This window comes from Antechinus flavipes, chromosome 6 (genome assembly GCF_016432865.1).
Source record: "Antechinus flavipes isolate AdamAnt ecotype Samford, QLD, Australia chromosome 6, AdamAnt_v2, whole genome shotgun sequence".
In the NCBI taxonomy this organism is placed as follows: Eukaryota; Metazoa; Chordata; class Mammalia; order Dasyuromorphia; family Dasyuridae; genus Antechinus; species Antechinus flavipes.
Window position 1 is genome coordinate 199776913 of NC_067403.1, and position 23745 is coordinate 199800657.

The 23745-nt window shown below is 36.0% G+C and overlaps 1 protein-coding gene across 1 annotated transcript; it reads right to left on the minus strand.

Annotated features, from left to right (window-relative positions):
- Positions 1 to 10061: 10061 nt before the first annotated feature.
- CD207 (CD207 molecule) lies at positions 10062 to 19881 on the minus strand. The gene is made up of 6 exons (XM_051964031.1): positions 19196 to 19881; positions 18411 to 18527; positions 17144 to 17521; positions 11852 to 12003; positions 10930 to 11048; positions 10062 to 10322 (listed from the first exon to the last, which is right to left on the minus strand). Exons 1-6 carry the CDS (start codon positions 19269 to 19271, stop codon positions 10169 to 10171), a joined length of 996 nt encoding a protein of 331 aa, XP_051819991.1. The 5' UTR covers positions 19272 to 19881; the 3' UTR covers positions 10062 to 10168.
- Between the last annotated feature and the right edge of the window lie 3864 nt (positions 19882 to 23745).

Consider the following 23745-nt stretch of genomic DNA (forward strand, 5'->3'; position numbering starts at 1 on the left):
AAAACAAATACAAATTTCCATCTGGCATTTAGAGTTATTCACAGTCTGGATTTATTTTTATTTTACCCTCAGCACAGGTTTATGTTCCACACAAAATGCCTGTTCACTGTTCCCAAGACTGCATGCAGTCCCCCAGCTCTGCACACTCACACCAATCACGTTTCATGGCTGGAATTTGTGCCTTCACCATCTCCACCAATCAGGAATCTAATCTTTCTGTAAGTCACAGCTTATTTGCCACTTCCCCTACAAATCCTTCCCAAATCTCTACAGATATCAGTGTTCTTCACCTCATAAAATGGTCTTAGACTATACTGATCGACTTGTGCATTCTTCATTCTGTGTTTAAGAGAACATCCTAACCCCAGGAGAATGTTAGTTTGAGGAAAGGGATTTTTGTTTTTTGTCTTTGTGTATCCCATATTTAGCATAGTACTTTGTACCTTATAGGAACTATTGAGGAGTAGAAAATATAGTATCAATACTGTTGTCTGCATTTTAAGCTCTAGATTGTCAGAAATAATTTTTCTCAATAATATTATATTTTTCCAGTTACATATAAAGAAAGTTTTCAACATTCATTTTTGTAAGATTTTGAAGTGATTTATAGCGTTTCTATATGATTTTAAATGCCTTTAATTTTTGCATCTGAAAATCGTTCATAAAAGATTCAAAAAGATCTTTTATCAGTCAGGGAATGATTTGTGTTCTTGTAATTTTGACTTAATTTTCTATATGTTTTAGAAATGAGGCCTTTATCAAAAACAATGGTTGTAAAAATTGTTTCTGTCAAAAACAATTTAATTTAATGCAACATTAATTTGTGTCTAAAGTAATTTCTAGCTTTAGGAGGGGAAGATGACCAAAATGATTGAGTATGACATGTCTCTTAATTATTTCGCCAGAGTTTTTAGATAGCATTTGTAGAAATCTTGAAAGAAAGGGAAAAAGATACATTAAAATAAAATTTGAGTTAATATTCCAATACTTATTGAGTAATCAAATCTCTATGGCTTCCCCTGGGAAGCATTTTCCTGGAGGAAACATTAAGGAGATACACATCTATCTGGTCTCCTCTCAGAGATGTATATTTGAGAATCTAAACTGAAGCTAAGAAGGAATCCCTCTTTCAATGGAAAGGACATTTCCCTTTGGGAAGGAAGTGATTTAATATAGATGAGTTAATTTTGATTATCACTTTAATCCATTTCCCAAGAAAGACCTTAAGTTTAGTTCTACCTACTTTCCTAAGGGAAAGGTCTGGGGAGAATTTTAGGTTAGACAAATGTTATTTTTTAATATTTCAGAGAAATTACAAAGGAAGTTTTAAAATATTTTTTATGTTTTATTTTACTTATTTAATATTTTCCCCAGTTACATTCAAAACAAAAACAAATTTACATTTGTTTTAAAATTTTTGAGTTCTAGATTCTCTCCTTATTTATCCCCACCCACAATTAAGAAACCACTTGTGAAGTTATGTAAAATATTTCTATAAAAGCTGTGGGGGGGGGGTAAGGGGGGAGAGGGGAGAACAAAGGTCTCCTAACCTAATGAAAATAAAAACTATCAAGAAAAATTAAGTTAAAAGAGAGTGACAGAGACAGTGAGAGAAAGAAATAATGCTTCAATCTATGTTCAGACACAATCAATTCCTTCTTTTTTTTCATCATAAGTCCTTTAGAGTAGTCGTGGATGATTGTACTACTGAGAATAGCAAAGTCATTTACAACTGGTCATCCCAGAACATTCTATTACTTTGTATAGAGTATATTTCACTTTTCTTGAGTTCATGGAGGACTTTTTTTTTTTCTGAGAGTATCTTGCTCATCATTTCCCATAGAACAATAATATTCCATCATAAACACACATCACAGTTTATTGTGCCATTCCCCAGTTGATAGGCATCCCCTCAATTTCCAATTTTTTTGCTGAAAAGAGAGATGTTATGAATATATTTTGTACATATAGGTCATTTTCTTTTTTTTAAATCTCTTTTGGTATTCATGCCAAGTAGTAGTGTTGTTAGGTCAAAGGATATGCATGAATTTGTGGCCCTTTGTGCACAAATCATATCTTTTGATCAATTGGGCATGACTCTTATAAAATATGTTTTGAAAGAGATTAATACACATCTGTTGAAATAAAATTTAATTAGATCACAGAATTTCAAACTTGGAAGGGACCTTAAGAGGTCATAAAATCCAGACCCTATTTGAGCATCAATACTTTCTACAATAACCCAACAAGTGGTCCTCCAGGTTGCATTTAAAAACCTCCAGTGATGGGGAACTTATTATCTTAACCTTTATCTTAACAAGATAGTGAGTTCCCCATCATTTTTGGACAGCTTCTAACTTTGTCATTTTCTGTTTTGTGACTTTTTCAAAAAAATAACTTATTTTCATCATCTGTATATGACATTTATGTTTGGTTCATGCTGCCTTCTTTCATCTTAGAGGGTGACTGCTGTTACATAGGTCAAAATTCAAAGTAATGGAATAACTCAATCATCAAGTACTTGTTACATGCTTGACATGAGTCAGGACTGTGCACAAGCTTAGACACCAGATGGCGTTGAAAGCCTGTGTTGTTGCCCTTAGAGACGTTAGCTGTGTTTTCCTGCCCACTTTTCATTTCCGGTCCATACTGTTTTGCGGTGTATATCTCCTGTGCAAACTACTGCTTCCCAGATGCTAATCTAGAGTATGAAAATATGAAAAATTGCCATCTCCACAATAATCTTGATTCTGTCTCCCCACAATGGTTTGTTCTCTCAGTGAACCTCAAATTAAGATTGCAGCTCTGATATTTGTTCTGTGTTCTAAATTTCCTTCCAGTTCTGACTACCTAAAGCACAGATTGCACCTAATTCAGGTTCTGCTGAATCTGAAACTTTTCCTATTTTTATTTTTGCTTATATTTGCACACAATTAAGTGTTTAATGTGTTCTTTGTTTCCTGAATGCCTGAGTTTCACTTTAATAGTTCATTCCCTCAAATTCAAATCCATTAGGTTCCTTAGGAAAGAGCCATGGCAAGAGGAGGGTAATCTTTACTTGCCCATTACCAACAATCTTCTGATACATTAAAAAATGGGGCGCTATCAGTATCACATAATCCTACATATAAGGCTATGAGAATGGGGGGTGATTTGCCACCCTCTTATCAATGAACACACTTTAATTTTTTGAAAATAAAATGCTCTGGTCCTTCATAACACTCTTCAATGAATATGAGATTGTTCATCCACAATAGCAGTCCCGCTGTTCTCTGCTCTTAAAAGACTCTATCTATTGGGTTCAATTCTAGGTACCACATTTTTAAAGAGACTGAAAATTGGAGAACGTCCAGAGGAGGGCTACCAGAATGAGTACATGGGAAAATAGTAGTTTGTGAGAATCTGCTGAAGAAACTAAAGTATTTAGCTTAGGGTGACTTCAAATATTGGAAGGTTTAGGAAATAGATTAGGTTTTTTTACTTGGCTCCAGATGAAAGAACTCGAATCATCAGGAGAAGATTATCAAGTGAAATAATGTATAGAAAATGTATAAATTGTAATGTCAGCCCTTATTTGGAAGGGCAACTATGTGTAGAGAAATGATTCTCAAACATTTTGGTCTTAAGCTTCCTTTATGTTCCTAAAAATTATTAAGGATCCCTTAAAGAGCTTTTATTTATGTGATTTATGGCTATCAATATTTATCATATTAAAATTAAAGCTGATTAATTTTTAAAGAATTTTACTTCATTGACCATATAAGTTCATTACATGTCAGCGTAAATGATATTTTGTGGGAAAAAAATCTATATTTTCTAATACAAAAAATGTGTGAGGAGTGCCATTCTTTCATATATTTTTGCAAATCTCTTTAATGTCTGGTTTTTTGGAAGATAGCTAGATTCTCCTTTCGACTTCTGCATTCAACTTGCTGTGATATGTTGTTTAGTTTGAAGCATATGAAGCAAATCCAGCTTCACGCAGATAAGTAGTTGGAAAAAGGAAGATTTTTTTTACCTTAAATTAACTCTCCTTTATAGGTTTATTAATGTCTGAATATTTATACAAAATTATGTATAAGTATTCCATATTTTCTGTTAAGTAATATAATTATACTAATATAGATGTATGCATATTAAAACATTTCCAAAAAGCCATTTTTTCTTGTTTAGAACTATATATGCACATACACACAAACAAGCTCAGACACAAAATAAAATGTTACTTTTTCTCCTGTTAAAGACATAGAAGCTGATATAAAAAAGAAGATACAATGCTTCAAAATAAAAGTTTCCTTCCAACTGTGGAATCAATTGTGAAAAAAACTATACGACTTTTTTTTAACTGCCTCATTAAGTTTGCCACATTCTAGGGTATAGATTGGTTGTTGTTGTTGTTGCCTTTTTATGTTTTTGATGTTGTTGTTGTTAATGATAATGATGATGATTTTTTTTAAGTATTTAAAGTCTTTTTTAAAATATTTAAGATATTTAAGTATTTTAAGTATTTTTTTTAAGTATCAAGGGTTGTTGGGAGATATTTCTATATTCAAGATCCTCTTGCTTCTGGAATTTTAGACTGATGATTATTAACCATACAAATAAAGAAATGTGGAGGGGATGTGGGAAAACAAGGACGCTGATACATTAGTGGTGGAATTGTGAACACATCCAGCCATTCTGGAGAGCAATTTGGAACTATGCTCAAAAAGTTATCAAACTGTGCATACCCTTTGATCCAGCAGTGTTTCTTCTGGGCTTATACCCCAAAGAGATACTAAAGAATAGAAAGGGACTTTTATGTACCAAAATGTTTGTGGCAGCTCTGTTTGTAGTGGCTAGAAGCTGGAAAATGGAAGGATGCCCATCAATTGGAGAATGGTTGAGTAAATTGTGGTATATGATCGTTATGGAATATTATTATTCTGTAAGGAATGACCCGCAGGATGAATACAGAGAGGACTGGGGAGACTTACATGAACTGATGCTAAGTGAGAGCAGAACCAGGAGATCATTATGTACCTCAATAACGATACTGTTTGAGGATGTATTCTGATGGAAGTGGATCTCTTTGATAAAGAGAGCTAATTCAGTTTCAATTGATCAAGGATGGACAGAAGCAGCTACACCCAAAGAAAGAACACTGGGAAATGAATATAAACTGCTTGCATTTTTGTTTTTCTTCCCAGGTTATTTATACCTTCTGAATCCAATTCTCCTGTGCAACAAGAGAACTGTTCGGTTCTGCACGCATATATTGTATCTAGGATATACTGTAATCTATTTAACATGTAAAGGACTGCTTGCCATCTGAGGGAGGGGGGTGGAAGGAGGGAGGGGAAAAATCAAAACAGAAGTGAGTGCAAAGAATAATGCTGTAAAAAATTACCCTGGCATGGGTTCTGTCAATAAAAAGTTATTTTAAAATAAATAAAGAAAGAAAGAAATGGATTTTCAAGATAAATTAAATAAACGTCGAAGCTCTGACATTCTGTCAATTTAGAGAACTTCTTGTGTGGAAACTCTTTAAGGGAAGAATATTTTAATAGGCAAATAACATATTGGTATTATTATGAAAATAGTTTTGACCTTGTAAACCCCCTGAAAAAGTTCCAAGTATCCATAAGTGCAAGTGTACCACTTTTTGAGAACTTCTAGTGTAGTGGAAAATATATTGAATTTGAGGTCAGGAGATCGGGATTTAAATCTCACCTCAGCATGGTTACTAGGACTAGTGCAAATGTTTGTTTTGGTCTGTCTGCCAGTGCTGCTATTGCCACTCCCTTTTGTCCTTACTGTTGCTATCACCAACTTGGGAGATCCGCTGTTCAGGACACATTGCAATCAGCTTCAATGCAGAAACCAAAGTCAGCTTCATTCACATGACTTTCTAGAACACTGGTAAGGGATATTTTTTCTCCCACCCTTTGGATTTTACCATGATTTACAAACAGAGCTAGACTGAATTATAAAGCTGGCAAGAGAATTGGCCAAGAAAAATGTTAAGAGAATTTCCCTTTCCATTGACCATGTCTAAGTACATCCGACAGAAATAGACCCACAAAGTAACTACCTCACATCATCATTGATGATACAAAGTCATGCCATTAAATTAGGGATGTTGGACCTGGATGTGTTGAGGAGTGAAGGCATGTCTGTGACTACTAACATGGTATTGATTTTTGGTTCAAATAAGAAACCAAGGCATTCTATTCTAGCAACTACTGGTAGGACATTCAACTCTGAGTAATTGATTCCATTCAATTGATAGCATAAAAGAAACTTGCTAGTACTCCTGTTTATTAGAAAGCTGGAAACAGTGTTGTGTTACTTTCTAAGTATTTCTGGGGGAAAAAAAGACCAAAGAGTGATTTCCCAAAAGGAGTTTCCACCATAGTACTTACTTTAGACAAGAAACGCCTAAACTACAATTCCCACTCTTAAGTCACTCCATCAATACAATGCCGGACAAATCTTTAAACAGAAGGGATATCAATCTGCCAATAATGTCTTATTATAACAATTGATATAAATTTCCAGATGTAATTAAAGTCAGGAGTCTTTGGGCAGCTCTACAAAGAGCCTGCTAAATGAAAAGAGCAGTAAAAACAGCCTTCAAAGTCTTTCTTTGTGCCTTTATCATCATTTTCTCCATGTGATTGAATCAGCTTGGTGTTTGCATCATTAGTCAATTAATATTTTTGACTGTTGAAAGAGATTACTAGGAATTTTGTAAGTATGATTTTTTTTAACTATAGTAAACAAGTCATCTCTTTTTCTAATTACTCATATAGTGGAGGGTAAAGCAATGAGGGTAATTTAATGTGTCAGGTTTGAGCTTCCCCTAATCCTAAATAATGAGTGAGCCAAAAAACAAATCATAGAAACAATAACTTATTAAAGATAATGACAATAATGAAACAACATACCAAAATTTGCCTAATACTGCCAAAGCAGTACCTTAGGAAACATTTATCTCTAAAAGTTTATGTCAATAAAAAGAGAAAGATCAAGGAATTGGGCATGCAATTAATGAAAAAAAAACTAGAAAAGAAATAAATTAAAAATCCCTAATTTAATACCATGATAGAAATTCTGAAAAATCAAAAGGGAGATGAACAAAATTGAAAGTAAAATATATTGAACTAATTGAAGTAATAAATAAAACTAGAAGTTAGTTTTATGGGGGGTTTCCCCATAAACTGTTGGTTAATTAGGTTTTTTAAAAAAGAAGAAAACAAATTACCAATATCAAAAATGAAAAACACGAATGCATCATAAATGAAGATGGAATTAAGGCAACTTTTAGAAGCAAATTGCCCAAATACATGCCAATAAATCTGACCATTTTAGTAAAATGGATGAATATTTATAAAAAAATAAATTGCTAAAATTAAGTCAAGAATATAAAATACCTTATCTTAGAAAAAGAAATCTAAGAAACCATCACTGAATTCCCTAAGAAAAAAATCCACAGAATCATATGGATTTATAAGTGAACTCTAACAAATAGTCAAAGAACAATTAATTACAATACTGTACAAGCTATTTGGAAAAATAGGTAAAGGAGTCCTATCAAATTCCTTTTCAGACATAAATATGATTTTAATACATAAACCAGGAACAGCAAAGACAGAAAAAGAAAATTATAGACCAATTTCCCTAATGAACATTGATGCAAAAAAATTAAATACTAACAAGGAGAGTACAGCATTATGTCACAATGATCCTTTAGCATGACCAGACAGAATTTAAACCAGGAATTCAGGTCTGATTTAGTATTAGGAAAACTATAACATAAATCACCATATTGATAACAAATACAACAAAAGTCATATGATTCTCTTAATAGATACAGAAAAACTTTTGATGAAATGTAATACTCATTAAAAATGCTATAAAACATAGGAACAAATGGAGTTTTCCTGAAAATAATAAATGCTCTCTATCTAAAATCAAGAGCAAGCATTATCTGTGATAGGGATAAAGTAGAAGCCTTCCAGTAATATGGGGATGAAGCAAGGATGTCCACTATCCCCACCATTATTTATTATTGTACTAAAATTCAAGAAAAAAGAAATATAATGAATAAGAATAGAACTGGGGGCAATGGTTACTAGGAAAAAGATAAACAAAGACTCCAAATCAACAAAAGACAGAACTCATAATAATGAGAGCTAGCTATCCTAGGTGGAATGGGTTGCCGCAAGAGGCACTTTATTGGGAGTCCTCAAGCAAAAGTATAATCAGCTGGAGTTGTTGTAGATATTCTGTTGGTTTAGGTGTCTATTGAAGTAAGTGGTATAAGAGTCTTTTTCCAACCCTGATATATTCTATGAATTCCTTCCCATTTTTAAAGGTTCTTCTTGAAGAACAACTCCCTCAAGAAGCCTTCCCAGATTTCTGCTGGTAGGAACAACAGAGGTTTTCTGTGACCTCACAAAACACCTCTTTTTGTCCTTCTATTATGTAATGTCTTGTCATTTAAAATTTTTATACTATATTTAGCTATATTTATGTTTCTTTCCCTATTAGCACTATGCTTTATTTAATCCTCTTTCCTCCAATGACTAGAACCTCTTTATACAGTGAATGAGAATGTCCACCCAAATTTTGGTATATCAAATTATGGAAATATGACTGTGTTATACATAAGAGATGGTGAACATGATGAATACAAGCAAACTTAAGAAGAATTATATAAATGATACAAAGTGCAGTAATCAGAACCAAGAAAAAAGGCAAACACAAGAACTATAATAATGTCAATGGAAAGAACAACATCACAATTGAAACCAAATGCTTTGAAATTACAATGATCCAAAAAAGAGAGATCAGAAGGCACCTCTCCTCATTTATTTGCATCAGTATATATGAATGTATAGTGTGTGTGTGTGTGTGTGTGTGTGTGTGTGTGTGTGTGTGTGAAAGAAAGAGAGAGAGAGAGAGAACATGGATATGAAATACTGTGTCAGGCTTTTTTGATATATTAATTTTGCAGTATTTTCTTTCCCTTTTAAAATTCTTTGTTATAAGGAATTTCCATATTATACCTAGCCATGTTTGTGTTTCTTTCTCTTTTTAGCACTATACTTTATTTAAACTTGACTTCCTCCAATGTCTCAAGTCTTCGCTCTTCTTTGCCCCTAACAACCATTGCCCTTAGTTGGGCTTTCTAAGGCAAAGGAAAAGTCTAATTCCTCCTCTATATGAGACCTTCAAACACTTGAAAATAACTTTCATATCCCATAAGTCATCTCTGATTCAGCAAAGGAAGTGAAGGCAGGTTATTTTAGGCATGGGTAGCAATATAAGCAAGGGCACAAGGAACAAAGAACAGATGAGGGGACAGAGAGTTTACCAAGTTGGCTGGATGCTTAAAGTACATAGATCAATATAAGAAAAGACATTAAAGATATAACAGTACCAGTTTGTGGAGAGCCTTGAATGCAAGACTAAGACATTTGATGTTTACTCACGAGGCAATAACAAACCACTAATGGTTTTCATTTTAACTCAATAGGAATTAATTAAGTGCCTACTTTAGTCAAAGGAGAGCAGTAAAAATGACCAAATTTATGCCAAAGAAAGATTACAAGGGCAATGACATAAATAATGATTAGATATAAGACATAAAAGGAGGCAAAAAAAAAATTCAGGAGGCTATTGTAAGGGTCTAGATGGCCAACAATGAGGACTTGAACCTCATCGGTAGAGGTGGTAACAAACAACAGAGAGGAAAGTGAAGATGGAGAGATATTGGAAAATTGATACTGTTACTGCAGAATGACTTCTTGTACATAGAGAGGTGATGAAAAGAATCACCAAAAATCACAAGGTTTTGGAAACAGGAGCTTAGTGAATGGCAGCGCCACTGTCAAAAATAGTGAAATTTCAACAAAGAGACACATCAAGTCCTTCTCTAGACAATCCCAGTCAGTTCTTTCGATGTACTTTGATCTTCATCCTCTTCCTCTATTTTCCTCCTCCCCAGCTTGGTGAAACAAAGTAAGTCCCAGGTAATATATGTAAATCCCAGAATGTTTTGGTATGACATTAAAACAATAATCTAAGGAGAAAAATCCCCGTTGATGTTGGAGGAAGGAACATCATCCTTATGGTAAGTTTGGGGGGAGCTGAGAAAATGAAGTGGACTTCCACCATGGAACTAGTCAATCACTGGTGACTTTGGGCCCTTCTTACAAATGAACTGGAGCACTCGGTCACAGGTCACATCATTCCAGGACATCAGAGAGGTTTGCTCTAGAGTTACACAGCGTTCATTTTGACCACTGTCATTGGGTTCTCCCTTTATCCAGAACCTGATGAAAAAAGAGGTTATTATCATATACACCTTTCCATTTCTTGCCTTTGGTCTCAGAACCAGGTCCAAGATGGGTAAGCAACAGCCTAGATCCCAGCAGATTCTAGGTCCCTTGATGTCAAATTTTTGTCCTTAATTGAGGATTATTTAGAAAGCCCCTTTCCACTGAGACCACAGCAATAATCAGGAGATAACTCAAAAGAAATTTAGCTCTGAGTCTCCCAAATTCCAGAATCAGGCCTGAGCTAAGACTAAATTCCCAGCCTCCATGTTAAACATAAATACATATGTTTATACACATACACACACATATACAAACAAGACATAGGTTGCCAGAAATGAAAGGCACCCTAGAACACTGAGCATAGACTTTGGAGGAAGAAGGGATCATCATCTATTCCAAAAACTTCATTTTTGCAAATAATCACAAAGCCAGTGAGGGCTTGAGGCCCTTTTTTTCTGATTCACAGGCCAGGACCCTGCCTTCTGAAAGCCCCTGTATACTGGATAGGAAAAGATGGGGTTCAGTTTTTCTCCATTCTGGCCTCCAGGGGCCATGGAAAGAGAAAGGACCAGGAAGAGAGCAGATGTGAATCTGTACTCACCGAGCATTGTCCCTCTCTATAAATATAGTTCCATCAATCCAGTGCCAGGTGCCAGAAGATCCTATTTTTGTCAAGCCAATCCAATAAGGAACTCCATTGGCCACCTTATAAAGAAACTCCTACAAAATGAGATAGACAAAAGAGGTGCCATTAACTTAGTTTGGGGACTTGGGCTAATATAGCTCTCATTCTGTGTTTTATTTGTGTGTCTGTGTATATTCCTCCAAAGGGGACCTCCAGGTAACACTTGTTTGCACCTCTTCCATGCACTTATCATTTCATGTGGCTTATCTCCATTACTAGGACGAGAGGTAGGTAATCCGAGCAGCAGACCAAGGCAATGATTCACTGGGGGAAGGAGTCAATGGGAGCAGTTTACAGTTGACTTGTTGTAAGCCCCCGTGTTATTGAATTCAGAAAATTACATTCTCCAAGGCTTATAAATTGGCCTATGTTACATTAAAAGCTTAGAGCCTCTTGTGGTCAGTGGCATCTAAGGACTTAATGCTGTTATCTTGCTCTGGGAATTTTTCTCAGCCCTGTCCCTGAATCAAAAGGATCTCTCCTCTGAAGAGAGTCCCTATAAGTGGTTATAAAGAAAAGACTGTATTTCTAATGTGAATAGAAGGGGCACTTTCCCTTCTACTCCCCTACTACTTCCCATCCTGATAATAATTCCTTCTCTTATAGAATTTTAAATGTTACAAAGTGGTTCTCTCACAACAGTCCATGGACTTACAAGTATTGTCCCAAGTCATATAGCTAATGAGTTTTCAAGTCAGGACTCAAATTCAAATCTCCTAACTCTAAATACAATACTAGTTTTCCTTATACTTCACTCCCTTATATTTATAGAAGTATATATCTTATACTATATTCCCTTATACCTTATATCTTTTATTATCCTTCTTTGGTCACCAACCTGTTCTTTTGCTGAAGTCACTGAGGTGAGATGAGAATCTTGAGTGGTACAGAACTGCTCAGCACTATACCAAGACTTTTTCATGGTAGAAAAATAGTAAAAGTTCCCTTCAAAAAATTTCCAGTTTTGAGAGGCCATTTCCAGAATATAACCTGTGGAACAAGATGGAGGTAAAATGTCAAATTGCAAAGAGTTAAAAATTTTGAATCTTAAAGGCAATTCTGAGTCCAACTCATACCTGGGAAGGAATAACCACTGAAATATGCCTAACAAGAATTCATCCATCTCCCCTTAAAGATCTCTAGAGATGAGGAATTTACTACTTTCAAACAATTTATTCTTATAGAAGCTGGTCCAAGAGGTCCCCAGGACCCCAAGAAGCTTCAGAACTTTCCTACAGTCCCAACATGGAAGTATTGGAAAAACCTCTCAAGGACTCCTGATTCTAGTGCCATGATACTGAATGGTTCAGGAAGCAAGGAGAAGACCAGTAGACTCACAGAATGTCAGAACTGGAAATCTCCTGAGTTATCACCAAGCCCAGAAGTTCTTAATATTTTTGTGTGATAGATCCCTTTGGCAATCTGATCAAACTTTTAGAGCCCTTCATAGGCTTATGTTTTAAAATATATTAAAAATATGTTGAGTTACAAAGGATACCAATTATATTAAAATGCAATTGTCAAAATTGAAAAAAAACTTCATGGACACAAATTGTTCCAAACTAATCTTATTTTTAAATGATGAAACTGAGTCCAACAGTGGAAAAAAAAGGCTTTTGGAATGGAATATTATGGAGGACTTGAAGAAATCTCCAATTGAAGAAAGTTTAGAGCTGAGGAAGGAGAAAGGCTTTGAAATTAAGTAGAAGGAAGTGAAGCAGAACTAGAAGAACCAAGGCGAGAAGAACATGAAGAGAACTAGGAAGTTGACAAGTTGTCAAAAACAAGTTCAGAAAAAGGAAATTGGAGGTGGTGAACATAACCATGTGGTGGAATCAGAAGATGCGAATGGAGAGATAAGAGTTTTGGAGCTAGACGTGCTCTCAAGGCTGCCAACATATCCCAAAGAGGGAAAGGAGAAGGGGGAATGAATGAGGATAGCATTTCCAGAAATTATGGAGAGCAGGATGAACTTTGCAGTGACCCATAATGGGTATGTGATATTTGTATTTTTTACTCATCCACACCAAAGCCAGTCTGGTCTCCCTCCTAGAAAATAAAGTCAAGCCTCTCAGAGAATGCTTCTCCAAGTTACCAAGGAGAATAAAGTTCTGTTTAAGAGTAAGGGACGGGGGACAGGTAGGTGGTACAGTGGATTGAACACCAGCCCTGAAGTCAGGAGAACCTAAATTCAAATTTGACCTCAGACATGTAACACTTTCTAGTGTGACCCTGGGCAAGTCACTTAACCCAATTGCCTCAGGCAATAAATAAATAAAATAAAGGAGGGGAAGCTAGATGGTACACAGTGCATAGAGTACTATCCTTGGAATCAGGAGAACCTAAATTCAAATCCTGTCTCAGATGGGAAATTGAGTCCAACAGAGGAAAAAAAGGCTTTTGGAATGGAACATGGGGAAGGACTTGAAGAAATATCTAATTAAAGAAAGTTTAGAGCTGAGGAAGGAGAAAGTCTTTGAAATTAAGTAGAAAGAAATGAAGCAGAAAAACTGCAGGAACCAACATTAGAAGAACATGAAGAACAATTGTCTTGCCAAAAAAATAAATAAAAGTAAGGAAGGGGTTTCAATGGAAAAATAAAGAAGAAAAAAGATCTGAAAATGCAGAGAGAAATTGTGCACTGTATTAGGGGATTGGAGGATGGGAAAACAAGGAACAGAGTAGAAGTCCAAGAAAGACCACTAAACACTTGGAGCTAAACAAAAAATAGGAGGGGGCTGAATCCTTTAGAAGGAAGAAGCTATTGGGAAAAAATGCTATTAAGAGGGAAAAAAAGAAGGAAGAAGCTGCTGTTCCTCTTCTAAGGAATGGTGGCTCAAAGCCATGGAAGTTGAAAAGTGAAAAACCATCCCTCCAAGATCAGAGGAAGAAGAGACAATGGTGATTGGTGACTTGCTACTGAAGCAACGTTTTTCTCACCTGACAATAAAAAGAGAGATCTACTATCTTGCTGGAGCAGGTTTCCTAGTTGTAACAGAGAACCTCCCAAGACTCATCAGATCTGATATCTATAACTTGGTGATTCACAATAGATACAAATGATACCATCAGAAAGAATCTAGAAAATGAAGGTCTACTCTACAGTTAAGCAGCACTGGCCCTCTTTCTACTCCTCTCATAAGACACTGCATCTCCATACCTTTGTACTAGCAACAACTTCATTATGGGAATGCTCTCCCTCTTAACCTTCTTTTCCTCCTGGCTTCCCTTGTTTCCTTCGGTACTCGTCCCAGTCTGCCATATCTCCCTGCTGCTTCCCAGTGCCTTCCCTCTGAGATTACATATAAGTCCATAATTGTTTGCATGTTGCCTTCCCATTAGAAGCTCCTTGAAGGCAGTGACATTATTTTTGCCTTTCCTTGTATCTTCAGTACCTACTACAGTGTTTGGCACATGGTGCTTATAAATATTTATTGACTGACCTTAAAGTGTAAATGATGCTTTTATTACTGTTGGTGATCAAGGGCAAGGCTTTTTTTCCCCAAAGGTAAAGGACATTTTGAAAATAGCTAGTTAAAAAGATTTTTTTCTGAGATTGGGATATAGGTTTCTGGACATTGTCCAGAATATAGAAGAGCATTCTCTTGGACAGAGATGAAATGCATCTAACAAGGACTAATAAAAATGTCTTTTCCTGAGATCTAATCAAAAGGACTTTAAACTGAAAAGAAAAAGGGTCCAAGGAGAACACTGCTTCAACAAACCTCTGGATAGAAGGTAGAATGTGGGGGAAAGAATAGTAAGAGGGACCCTCAGTAATTCACAGGAGGCCAAAATCCACGAAGAGAACCACTGAAAAAACTCATGACCTCAAATACAGAAATAATAGGCAACAAAACAATTGAAGCAGATAAAGAACCTAATGCAAGGAAGCAAATTTGATCCATCTATCCACTAAACTTTAGTACAATGAAACCTATGACTGGAATATGAGTCTGGAAGAATACAATTTATTATTATTATTATTTAATAAATAGGATAGGCAAGAATTTAAAAAAACCAGAGAGATGGAGGGATGGGGAAGTATGTTGCAGGACATTTAGGTGAAGATAGCTGTGGCAAGAATAGAAGTACTTTGATCATTGGAGTCTTCTACAGACCACTGGGATTGATAAAAGAAATGGATGATACATTCTAGAATCACAAACCTGGCACGCTAGCCTGATGAGTGGGGGACTTCAATTATCATACCATCTGCCTTAACAATTTGATCCTTCAAACAATGAAGAAATGAGTAATAGAAACTTCTATTCCTTTTATATCATTCTCAACAAGAAGGATCAAATTATTGGGGGGAGGGGAATGATGGGAATCTTGAGGAGAAATGACCATTCTGCATTGGAATTTGTGATAGTGAATAAAAGCAAAATTGAGTATAGTCTGATGTTCACTACAGGAAGAAAACATCCCAAAAAGTGCAAAGGAAGCATAGTTAAGCATTCTGTGATCTAAATTCTATTCGCAAAGGAAGGATAAGGAGTTCTCAGAATTGAAATTCTGAAAATGCAGAGGAACAACTCTAATGGAGCAGAAATGACAGGTTTATCTAAAGAGAACTTTGTACATGCACCATTAATCAACTTAAATTTGAAAAAATACATGACAAGAAGGAGGAAGCAGGGAATGAACGTGTTGAGATTGAGTTGAAACTGGCAAGAAAATCTAAGGACAGCAAAAATAGTGATGAGCAGAGGCATTTCTAACTATGTTTTGGAGAAAAAGAAGGCTCAAAGAAAACTTAGGTCCAACCACTTGTAATTGGTGGATGGGGTGATGATAACTAATTAGAGAGAAGATAGAGTTGTTTAGCTAATTATATTTCTGTTTTCTCTGCCAAGGAAAATTATTTTTGATCTGGAAAGGACAGAACAAAAATGACTAATAAGAAGCTGATACTCAAGATAAAAGCACCATGTAAATGCTAGCTAATATTATGCTCTTACAGATGAAAAAACTAAGGTCCAGTGATGGCTTGGCTTGCCCAGGATCATAAAGTTAGCAATTTGCTAGGACAAGATTCAAGCCCGTGTTGTTGATTCCAAGATCAATGTATAATTTACTTATCCTGCTGTATTCTGCCTTGGTCAAACCATATCTAGAGTATTATGTTTGATTGTGACCACCCAATTTTAGAGAAAACTTTGAGAAATTGAAAAGTATTGAAAGGAAGGCAAGTGGGGTGCTGAAAGACTTTGAGATCATATTTTTTAAGGACTGGTTGAATGAAGAAGCCGGGGAAGAGAAGACAAGACTTCTGTGTTTGAAAGGTTGATGCATGGAAAAAAAGCTTAGATTTTTCTAGGGAGGGGAAAGATTTAGGGGTGTAGAATAAGAAGCAATGGGTAGAAATGGAAAACAGGCAAATTTAGGCTTCCTATAAAGAAAATTCTCTTAAGATTTAAAGCTATCTGAAAGTGGAAAGGGCTGCCTTAGGAGCTAAAAAGGTCCCTTATTACAGATCATGGGAATAGAGAAGGGACTTTAGAGAGCCTCAAGTCTAACTCCATTTTATGAAGAAACTGAGAGTTTAAATGGTCTGGTGCCCATGGTCACACAGGGAGTAAATGACTGAAATGAGATTTGAAATCAGGTCCTCTGACTCCAAATTCAAGACTTATTAGGGATCTTGTTCAGGTATAAGTTGGGCCGGACTTTGTTTTTATGATTCTGGAATTTGCTCAAATTCATACAGCAAGTCAGTGGCAGGACCCAGATCTTGAGACTAGAACAAGGGGGATGTTGTACTTTAGAACTTGGTTCTTGTTGTAGATAGCAAGATAGCAAGATAGCCATGATCCACCTGATAACTGGATCTGGTGTAAAACAACTGAGGCTGATAAAGACTCATCAAGTTCTCCAATGACTTTCAGCTTTAAAGTCATAGGGCAGAAGCCATTCTTTTTTCCTACAGGGTTTCTTTTTCTGAAGGATCCCAGAGGCTTCTCCAACCCCCAGTGGCAGAATTCTATATCCCCACTTTTTGGGAACTTTTCTCTATCCAGGGAACTCCTGCATGAGTTCTGCTGGTTCTTCCCAACCTCCCCAGTCTCCTTAACAGTTGAAGCTTTAGGAGCAGCTCCTCCCACACACATGAACGCCGCTCACTCACGCTGCTGTGACAGTGATGCACCCAAGTTCTGCAGATCCTTCCTGAGCTGCTCAATCTTAGCACTTAGTTCTCCAGTTTTCTTCATATCCTGTTTCAGCATTGGAATCTGGGCATTTAAATTTTCAAGTTCTTCCCAATTGCTCATTAATTCCCGAAGGTGATTACTGTTCTCCTGCAACATGGCATTTAATATATGCATGTGAGCTTTTGAATATCCCATGCTGAAATTTAACATCTGGATCTGGGTATGGGAATCCTTCAATTTGTTTCTTAGTGTCTTGATCTCAGAACTGAGAAAGACACTGGCATTCTCTGCATGACCTTTGAGCATGTGAACAGAGGTCTTGATATCATCTATCCTTCCCAGTAACTGGGGATCTGGAGAGAAAGAAATTGTAAGGTTAGCTGGAGGCTTAATCCTTCTATTCCAACCTCTCTGCTCTACAGATGAGGAAAGGCGAGACTCAGAGAGACTACTTGCCCAAAGTCAGAAGGGGGATTCAAATCCATGTCCTCTGACCTCAGAAAGTGCTATTTTTATAGTACCCACTTAGGCCCAAGCCTAAGTTATATAGTAGTTATACAATAGTCATACAAGGAACAATTAAAACTGGGGCTGATAAGAGGAGCACCACCTGGGGGGGGTCATAGACCAGTCTCCCAACAGAGAGGTAGGATCAGAAGAGAATCTAGGGAACCTTGAGAATAGGGTGAAGCACACAAACATGGGGTAGGAATCAAAGATTTAGGTACACAAAACTAATAAAAGAGTCATAGGAAGGAGGAGGCAAGGGACTGGGGGAAGAATCTGGAGGAAAAAGGAAAAGTAAAATTATGAGAATTTGGAGCAGAAGATAAGGATAAATCACTTAAATTCTCTGTTTCCCCATTTCCAAAAAAAAAAGTGGAACTGGATAGTCCTGAATGTCCCTTTTAGCTTTGGATCTTATTGTCTATTTTGCAGTGGGACATAGCTGAACAATGGAAGATTAGAGCAAACCTGGGAAAGGAGTATGAAGGAAGAAGAAGAAGAAGAGGAAGAGGAAGAGGAGCAGGAGCAGGAGCAGGAGGAAGAAGAGGTGAAGGAGGAGAAGGAAGAGAAATAGGAAGAGATACAGATATAGAATTTTTAAAAAGGCCTAGAGAAAGGTGGCCACCAAGAACAGAGCAAAGCTTAATCAAGATGAGGAGTAACTCCATCTGTGAGCATGCAAGGAACAAGTTTCCCCCCTCCCTTAAGCTGGGAAATTCAAAGCCATTAACTTACAGAGAATGAATGTGGCCAGAAGGGAGGCAACCAGACCCAGTGCCAATAAAATAATAAACACGTAGACAGAGGGCAAGGTCCTCGGTTCTGTAGGAGATTCCTTTTTTGGAGGAGGATCTGTTGGGAGAAAAAAAAGAGAGAGCAAGTCTGTGGAAGAATCAGGCCCAAATATTTTTAGTCATATTTAGTCAAAGAGCATTTACTTAATATTTGCTGAATGTCAGGCTCTGGCTAGTTGCTGAGGATACAAATGCAAAGAATGAAACCATCCATACTCTAAAGAAGCTGGCATGCTGAGACAACTAGGAAGAAGAAGAAGAAGAAGAAGAAGAAGAAGAAGAAGAAGAAGAAGAAGAAGAAGAAGAAGAAGAAGAAGAAGAAGAAGAAGAAGAAGAAGAAGAAGAAGAAAGAAAGAGAGAGAGAGAAAGAGAGAAAGAGAGAAAGAAAGAAAGAAAGAAAGAAAGAAAGAAAGAAAGAAAGAAAGAAAGAAAGAAAGAAAGAAAGAAAGAAAGAAAGAAAGAAAGAAAGAGAGAGAAAGAAAGAAAACATTCTACTGGGAGATTAGTTGTCTTTCTTTATATATATAATGCCTAATCCAGTGCCTGACATATAGTAAGTACTTAATACCTTCTTAACTGACTGAGCAAAAAAGTACATATGTAAGAATAAATGCAAATAAATACAAATTAGTTAGGAAAAATGACCAAATCCAGGAATGAGCAAAAAAGAGAGAATGAGGAAAGTATGTATATTCAGGAAAACAGAGAAGACTCCTCTGGACTCACCTCGGGACCAGAGGGAGATATCCTGATTGTCTACTGTGAAATGAGCCACTTGTGTATCCATCTCATTTTCCTTCATCCTGGCTTGGGCTACTTGCTCAGTTACCACTCAGAACTGTTGCCTCAAGGACATATTTATCTAGAAATAGAAGTAGGAAGTAGCCTGGTAAGATACCTACCCATTTCAACCCCAAAAGTCCACACTACATCCATGAGACCAGGTCTAGACCACAACTCCACCCTTTGCCTCTAGACCAGAACCTCAAGGACGTCAGCATAAACCTTTTGCCATCCATCCAACCAAAGACTTTGTCACAGAAAAACTCCCTAAATCCTATTCCTATACACCTTTTTCTTCTCTCCCTGTCTTCAGAAGACTGCTCAAAGTCTTTTTTGTAATAGCAAAAATACTGGCAATTAAGAGAATGCCTATCTATTAGAGTTTGGTTGAACATAGTATAAGAATGTAATGGAAAAATGATTGTACCATAAGAAATTATGATTTGCATGAAGTGATGGGTAATGAAATGAATAGAGTCAAGAAAATAATTTATATAAGAAAAAATATTATTAATAAAACTTTAAAAGACATGAGAACTTTCATCAGTGTATTGACAAGCTATAATTCCAGAGTACCACAGATGAAGCTCCTGGCAGAAAGAAGATTGACTCAAAATATAGAATCTTTTAGGACATGGCCAATGAGGAAATTTATTTTGCTTGACTTTGTATATTTGTGTTTTTTCTTTCTTTTTAAAAAATTATTTTATTTATTTTTTATTTTTAAATGTCTTTTTTTCTTTCTTTTTTGAAGCAATTCAATATATGTTGAACATGTTAAAATATATGTTAAATCCAATATGTGTAAATATATTTATACAATTCTCTTGTTGCACAAGAGAAATCAGATCAAAAAAAGAAAGTAAATGAATATTTTCTTTCTTTTTAAAAAATTATCTTATTTAAAAAAAATATGAAAAAAGAATAATAGAAAAGGAATACAAAGCAAAGTGAAACAAAACAAAAGAGAACATTATCATGTGCTCAGCAGATCATCAGGGAGGATCCAAAATATATAATAACAAATGACTAATTTAAGAAAGTATATATTTATATTTATACATATACAGATATATATTAATAGAAAAAATTATATTTGTCTTCATCTTTTCTTTACTTCCTTGTAAATTTTTTTTGGTTGTCTGCTATGTACTTTTTAAACTTTATTCTTCCCTCCCACTTTCATCCTCCCTACCCCCAATCAGGCAATAGTTAAGAAAGGATATATTTATGTATGCATATGTAGATACATACATACATACGTACACACATACCCCACATACACATATACATATCTTTCCTATGTCTGCTGACTCTTTGCTTTAATTCTGCTCCTTAGCTTGTCTTGCTATTACTTAACCTTCCCCTATCCATGGATCCTTCCCTTGTCTTCTTCTCTCACCCTTTGTTTTCCCATCTGCCCAATCCCTCCTCCCTTATTTCTTTATAGATTTTGAAGGGTCCTATACTTTTCATGACATATATATTGTTGCCTATTTAACCCATTCCCTATGTGAGTAGGTTTTCAGAACTATGAGCTCTCCTTCCCCTTTAATACTTCTGTGTCTATTCTTCTGCACCTCATTTGTATAACATCATTTTTACCTTAACTTTGCCCCAATCTTTTTTTTTTGAGCTCCATATCATTGCTGTCAATCTTAAACATGTTTTAAAAAAAATAAACAATTTATCCATGCTGAGTTCCTTGAAAACAATTTATCCATGCTGAGTTCCTTGAAATTGATCTTTGATATTGTCTCTTATATATTAAATTTTCTATTAAGTTTGGGTTTGGTTGATACAAAGTCCTAAAACCCTGCAAATTTGTTGAATGTTGCTTTTTTTCTCATTCAGAATTATAGATAATTTTGCTGGATCTGATATTTCTGGCTACAGGCCTAGTTCTTTTGATTGCTGGTGGACATGATTCCAGGACCTGTAGACTTTTATTGTAGCTGCTGATAAGTCCTGTATAATTCTAATTGTAGCTCCAGCATATTTGAATAGTTTGTTTCTTTTTTCTTGCAAAATTTTCTCTTTGATCTGGGGCTTTTGTAATTTGGCAATAATATTCATATGTGTTTTCCACAAAGAATCTTATTGAGGTGGTAATCAGTGGATTTTTTTCTATTTCTACTTCCCCTCATGTTCTATCACTCCAGTACAATTTTCTTGGATTATTGCTTGCATTATTGTATTAAGGTTCTTTTTTTGCTCACAACTTTCAGGCAGTCTAATTATTCTTATATTTTCTCTTGATCTATCTTCTTGATCTTGAGTTTTTCTATAAATTCTCTCTGGACAGGGAGACATTTTACATTATTCTTTGGGGTAGAAGAAACTTTTTTTACTAGTGTCCTCTTTTGAAGATGAACCCCAGTCTTCCTTATTCCCATAGTATGTTTCTATGGTGGGGTTCTTTCTTTGCCAGTTCTTTTTTTTATTAAGAAGTATTATTGTAAGTACCTCTAATAGTGGGGGTAGGAGCTGGTACCTCTAGCTTCACTTGAGCTCTCCCTTCTGACTTGGAACCTCAGTCCAAGACCTCCACCCTCTAGCAAGTGCCTGCAGTCAGCAGTGTCTCTGCCCCACTGCCTCGGCAATCCCCAAATGTTGGTTCCTTCCATGTCACTGCAGCACAGCTGGAGGTGGGGTTCCTAATCAGCTGAGTTTCCCCTGACTCCACAAACAGTCCAGGAGGTGAAAATTTCTGTGGTTCTTGCTGAGATCCTAGCCAAATCAGCTCTCCCCAGAACTCCTCCTTGGTGTTTCTGTGGAGTTAGTCCAGACATCACATGGGTTAATCCCTGAAGAAAGGGTCTTTCTTCAGATCTTCTTGGGCTGTACCAGAAGGACCCCTGTTCTGCCCCAAATCTTCTTGATTTTTCATCTATCTTTGCCCTGAGGCCTAAATTTGTTCTATTTGTGGGGGAAATCTGGAGAGCTTGGAATTTAGCAACCTACTCTGCCATTTTCCCAGAATCATACTCCTCCTCCTCCTCCTTCTCCTCTTTCTCCTCTCTCTCCTTCTCTCCCTCCTTTCCTCATTCCCTTCTTCTCTCTCTCCCTCCTTCCTTCTCTCTCTCTTGTCTTTGATAAAACTTCTCCAGAGTCAGTGTAATTTGGCAAGGACATCTGAAGAGGAAGCCTAATGGAATGTCAAGACCATCATACCTCTAGACTTGAGATCAAAAAACATGGGTTAAAATTCTGTCTCAATCACTTGCTCCTTGTGTAATTTTAGATCAGTCATTTCATCTCTCTAGGCGTCAATTTATCTATAAAATAAACACATTGGATACATTTTCCCTAAGTTTCTTTTCAGTCTTAATAATTTATTATTCCATATTAGAATGATTAGATCACACTCAAAAGTAACTGTCTATCAGTGAAAAGTTGAATGAATAAGCCTGATCCTGGTCCTGCTACAGCCCTTCATTTTTCTTGTTTATTCCTTTCATGTTTTGGACCGGATTAATTTCCTGAATTATACTTAAATCGTTTTTCATCTTGTCTCCCTTCTGCTTCCCCAGATTGAATTTCCCTGGGTAAAAACTTTTGTTTTGAACTTGGCCATCACTCTACTATATTCCCTATTTAAAAAACTGATAATTAAATCTCCAAAGCTGTTGCTATGGCCCTGAACTTGCCTGGAGCATAACAGGGACTCTGAGGAGCACCAACGTTTGGCTTCCTCATATGATACAGGACTTTTTGTTTGGGTTCCTGCGCCCTGAATCCCGGAATGTTTCTATGTTGTTCTAATGTTGGATATTCTGCTGATGTTTCTAGCCTTTCCTTACTCTGATTTTTGATATCTGTGTTCACTGGGTGCCCATCTGACCTACCAGGCTTACTCTGTCCTCAGTGTTTGCGTACATAACTGTTCATAAGAGTGGGAGTCGCAATATAAAACAAATTACCTATTATCAAAGAGGAAGAGATATTTTTAGTTCCTTTCCTTCCCCTTTCACTCCTTCCTTCCTTTTTTCATTCATTATTTATTCAGTCCCAATTACATTTATTCGCTTGGGATCTGGAGGAAGATATAGAAGAGAAGAAAGAGACATAGAGGAGGATCATAGGAAGATGTAGAGCTAGAAACAATTTTAAATATCCCATAACCCATTCGCTTCAATTTAGAGATGAGGAAAATAAAGTCCAGAAAAGAAAGATAAGTTTCCTAAGATCACATTGATAAGAAATATCAAAACTAGTATTTCAAACAGGTTCTATAAATCAAAATCCATTAATTTTCCCACTATATAAGAAAGGGAGAAGAAAAAAAGAAATAAGAAGATACACATTTCTTCATAATTTTCAAACTTATAACCAGGTTGAGTTTATTTCAAGAAAAAAAGGAATGGTTCAATATTAAAACAACTTAAAGCATAACTGATCTTACAATAATAAAGACAATAAAAAATCATGATTGAATCAATAAATGGGAAAAGGCCTTTGACAAAATGTAGCATTCATTCATGTTTTTAAAA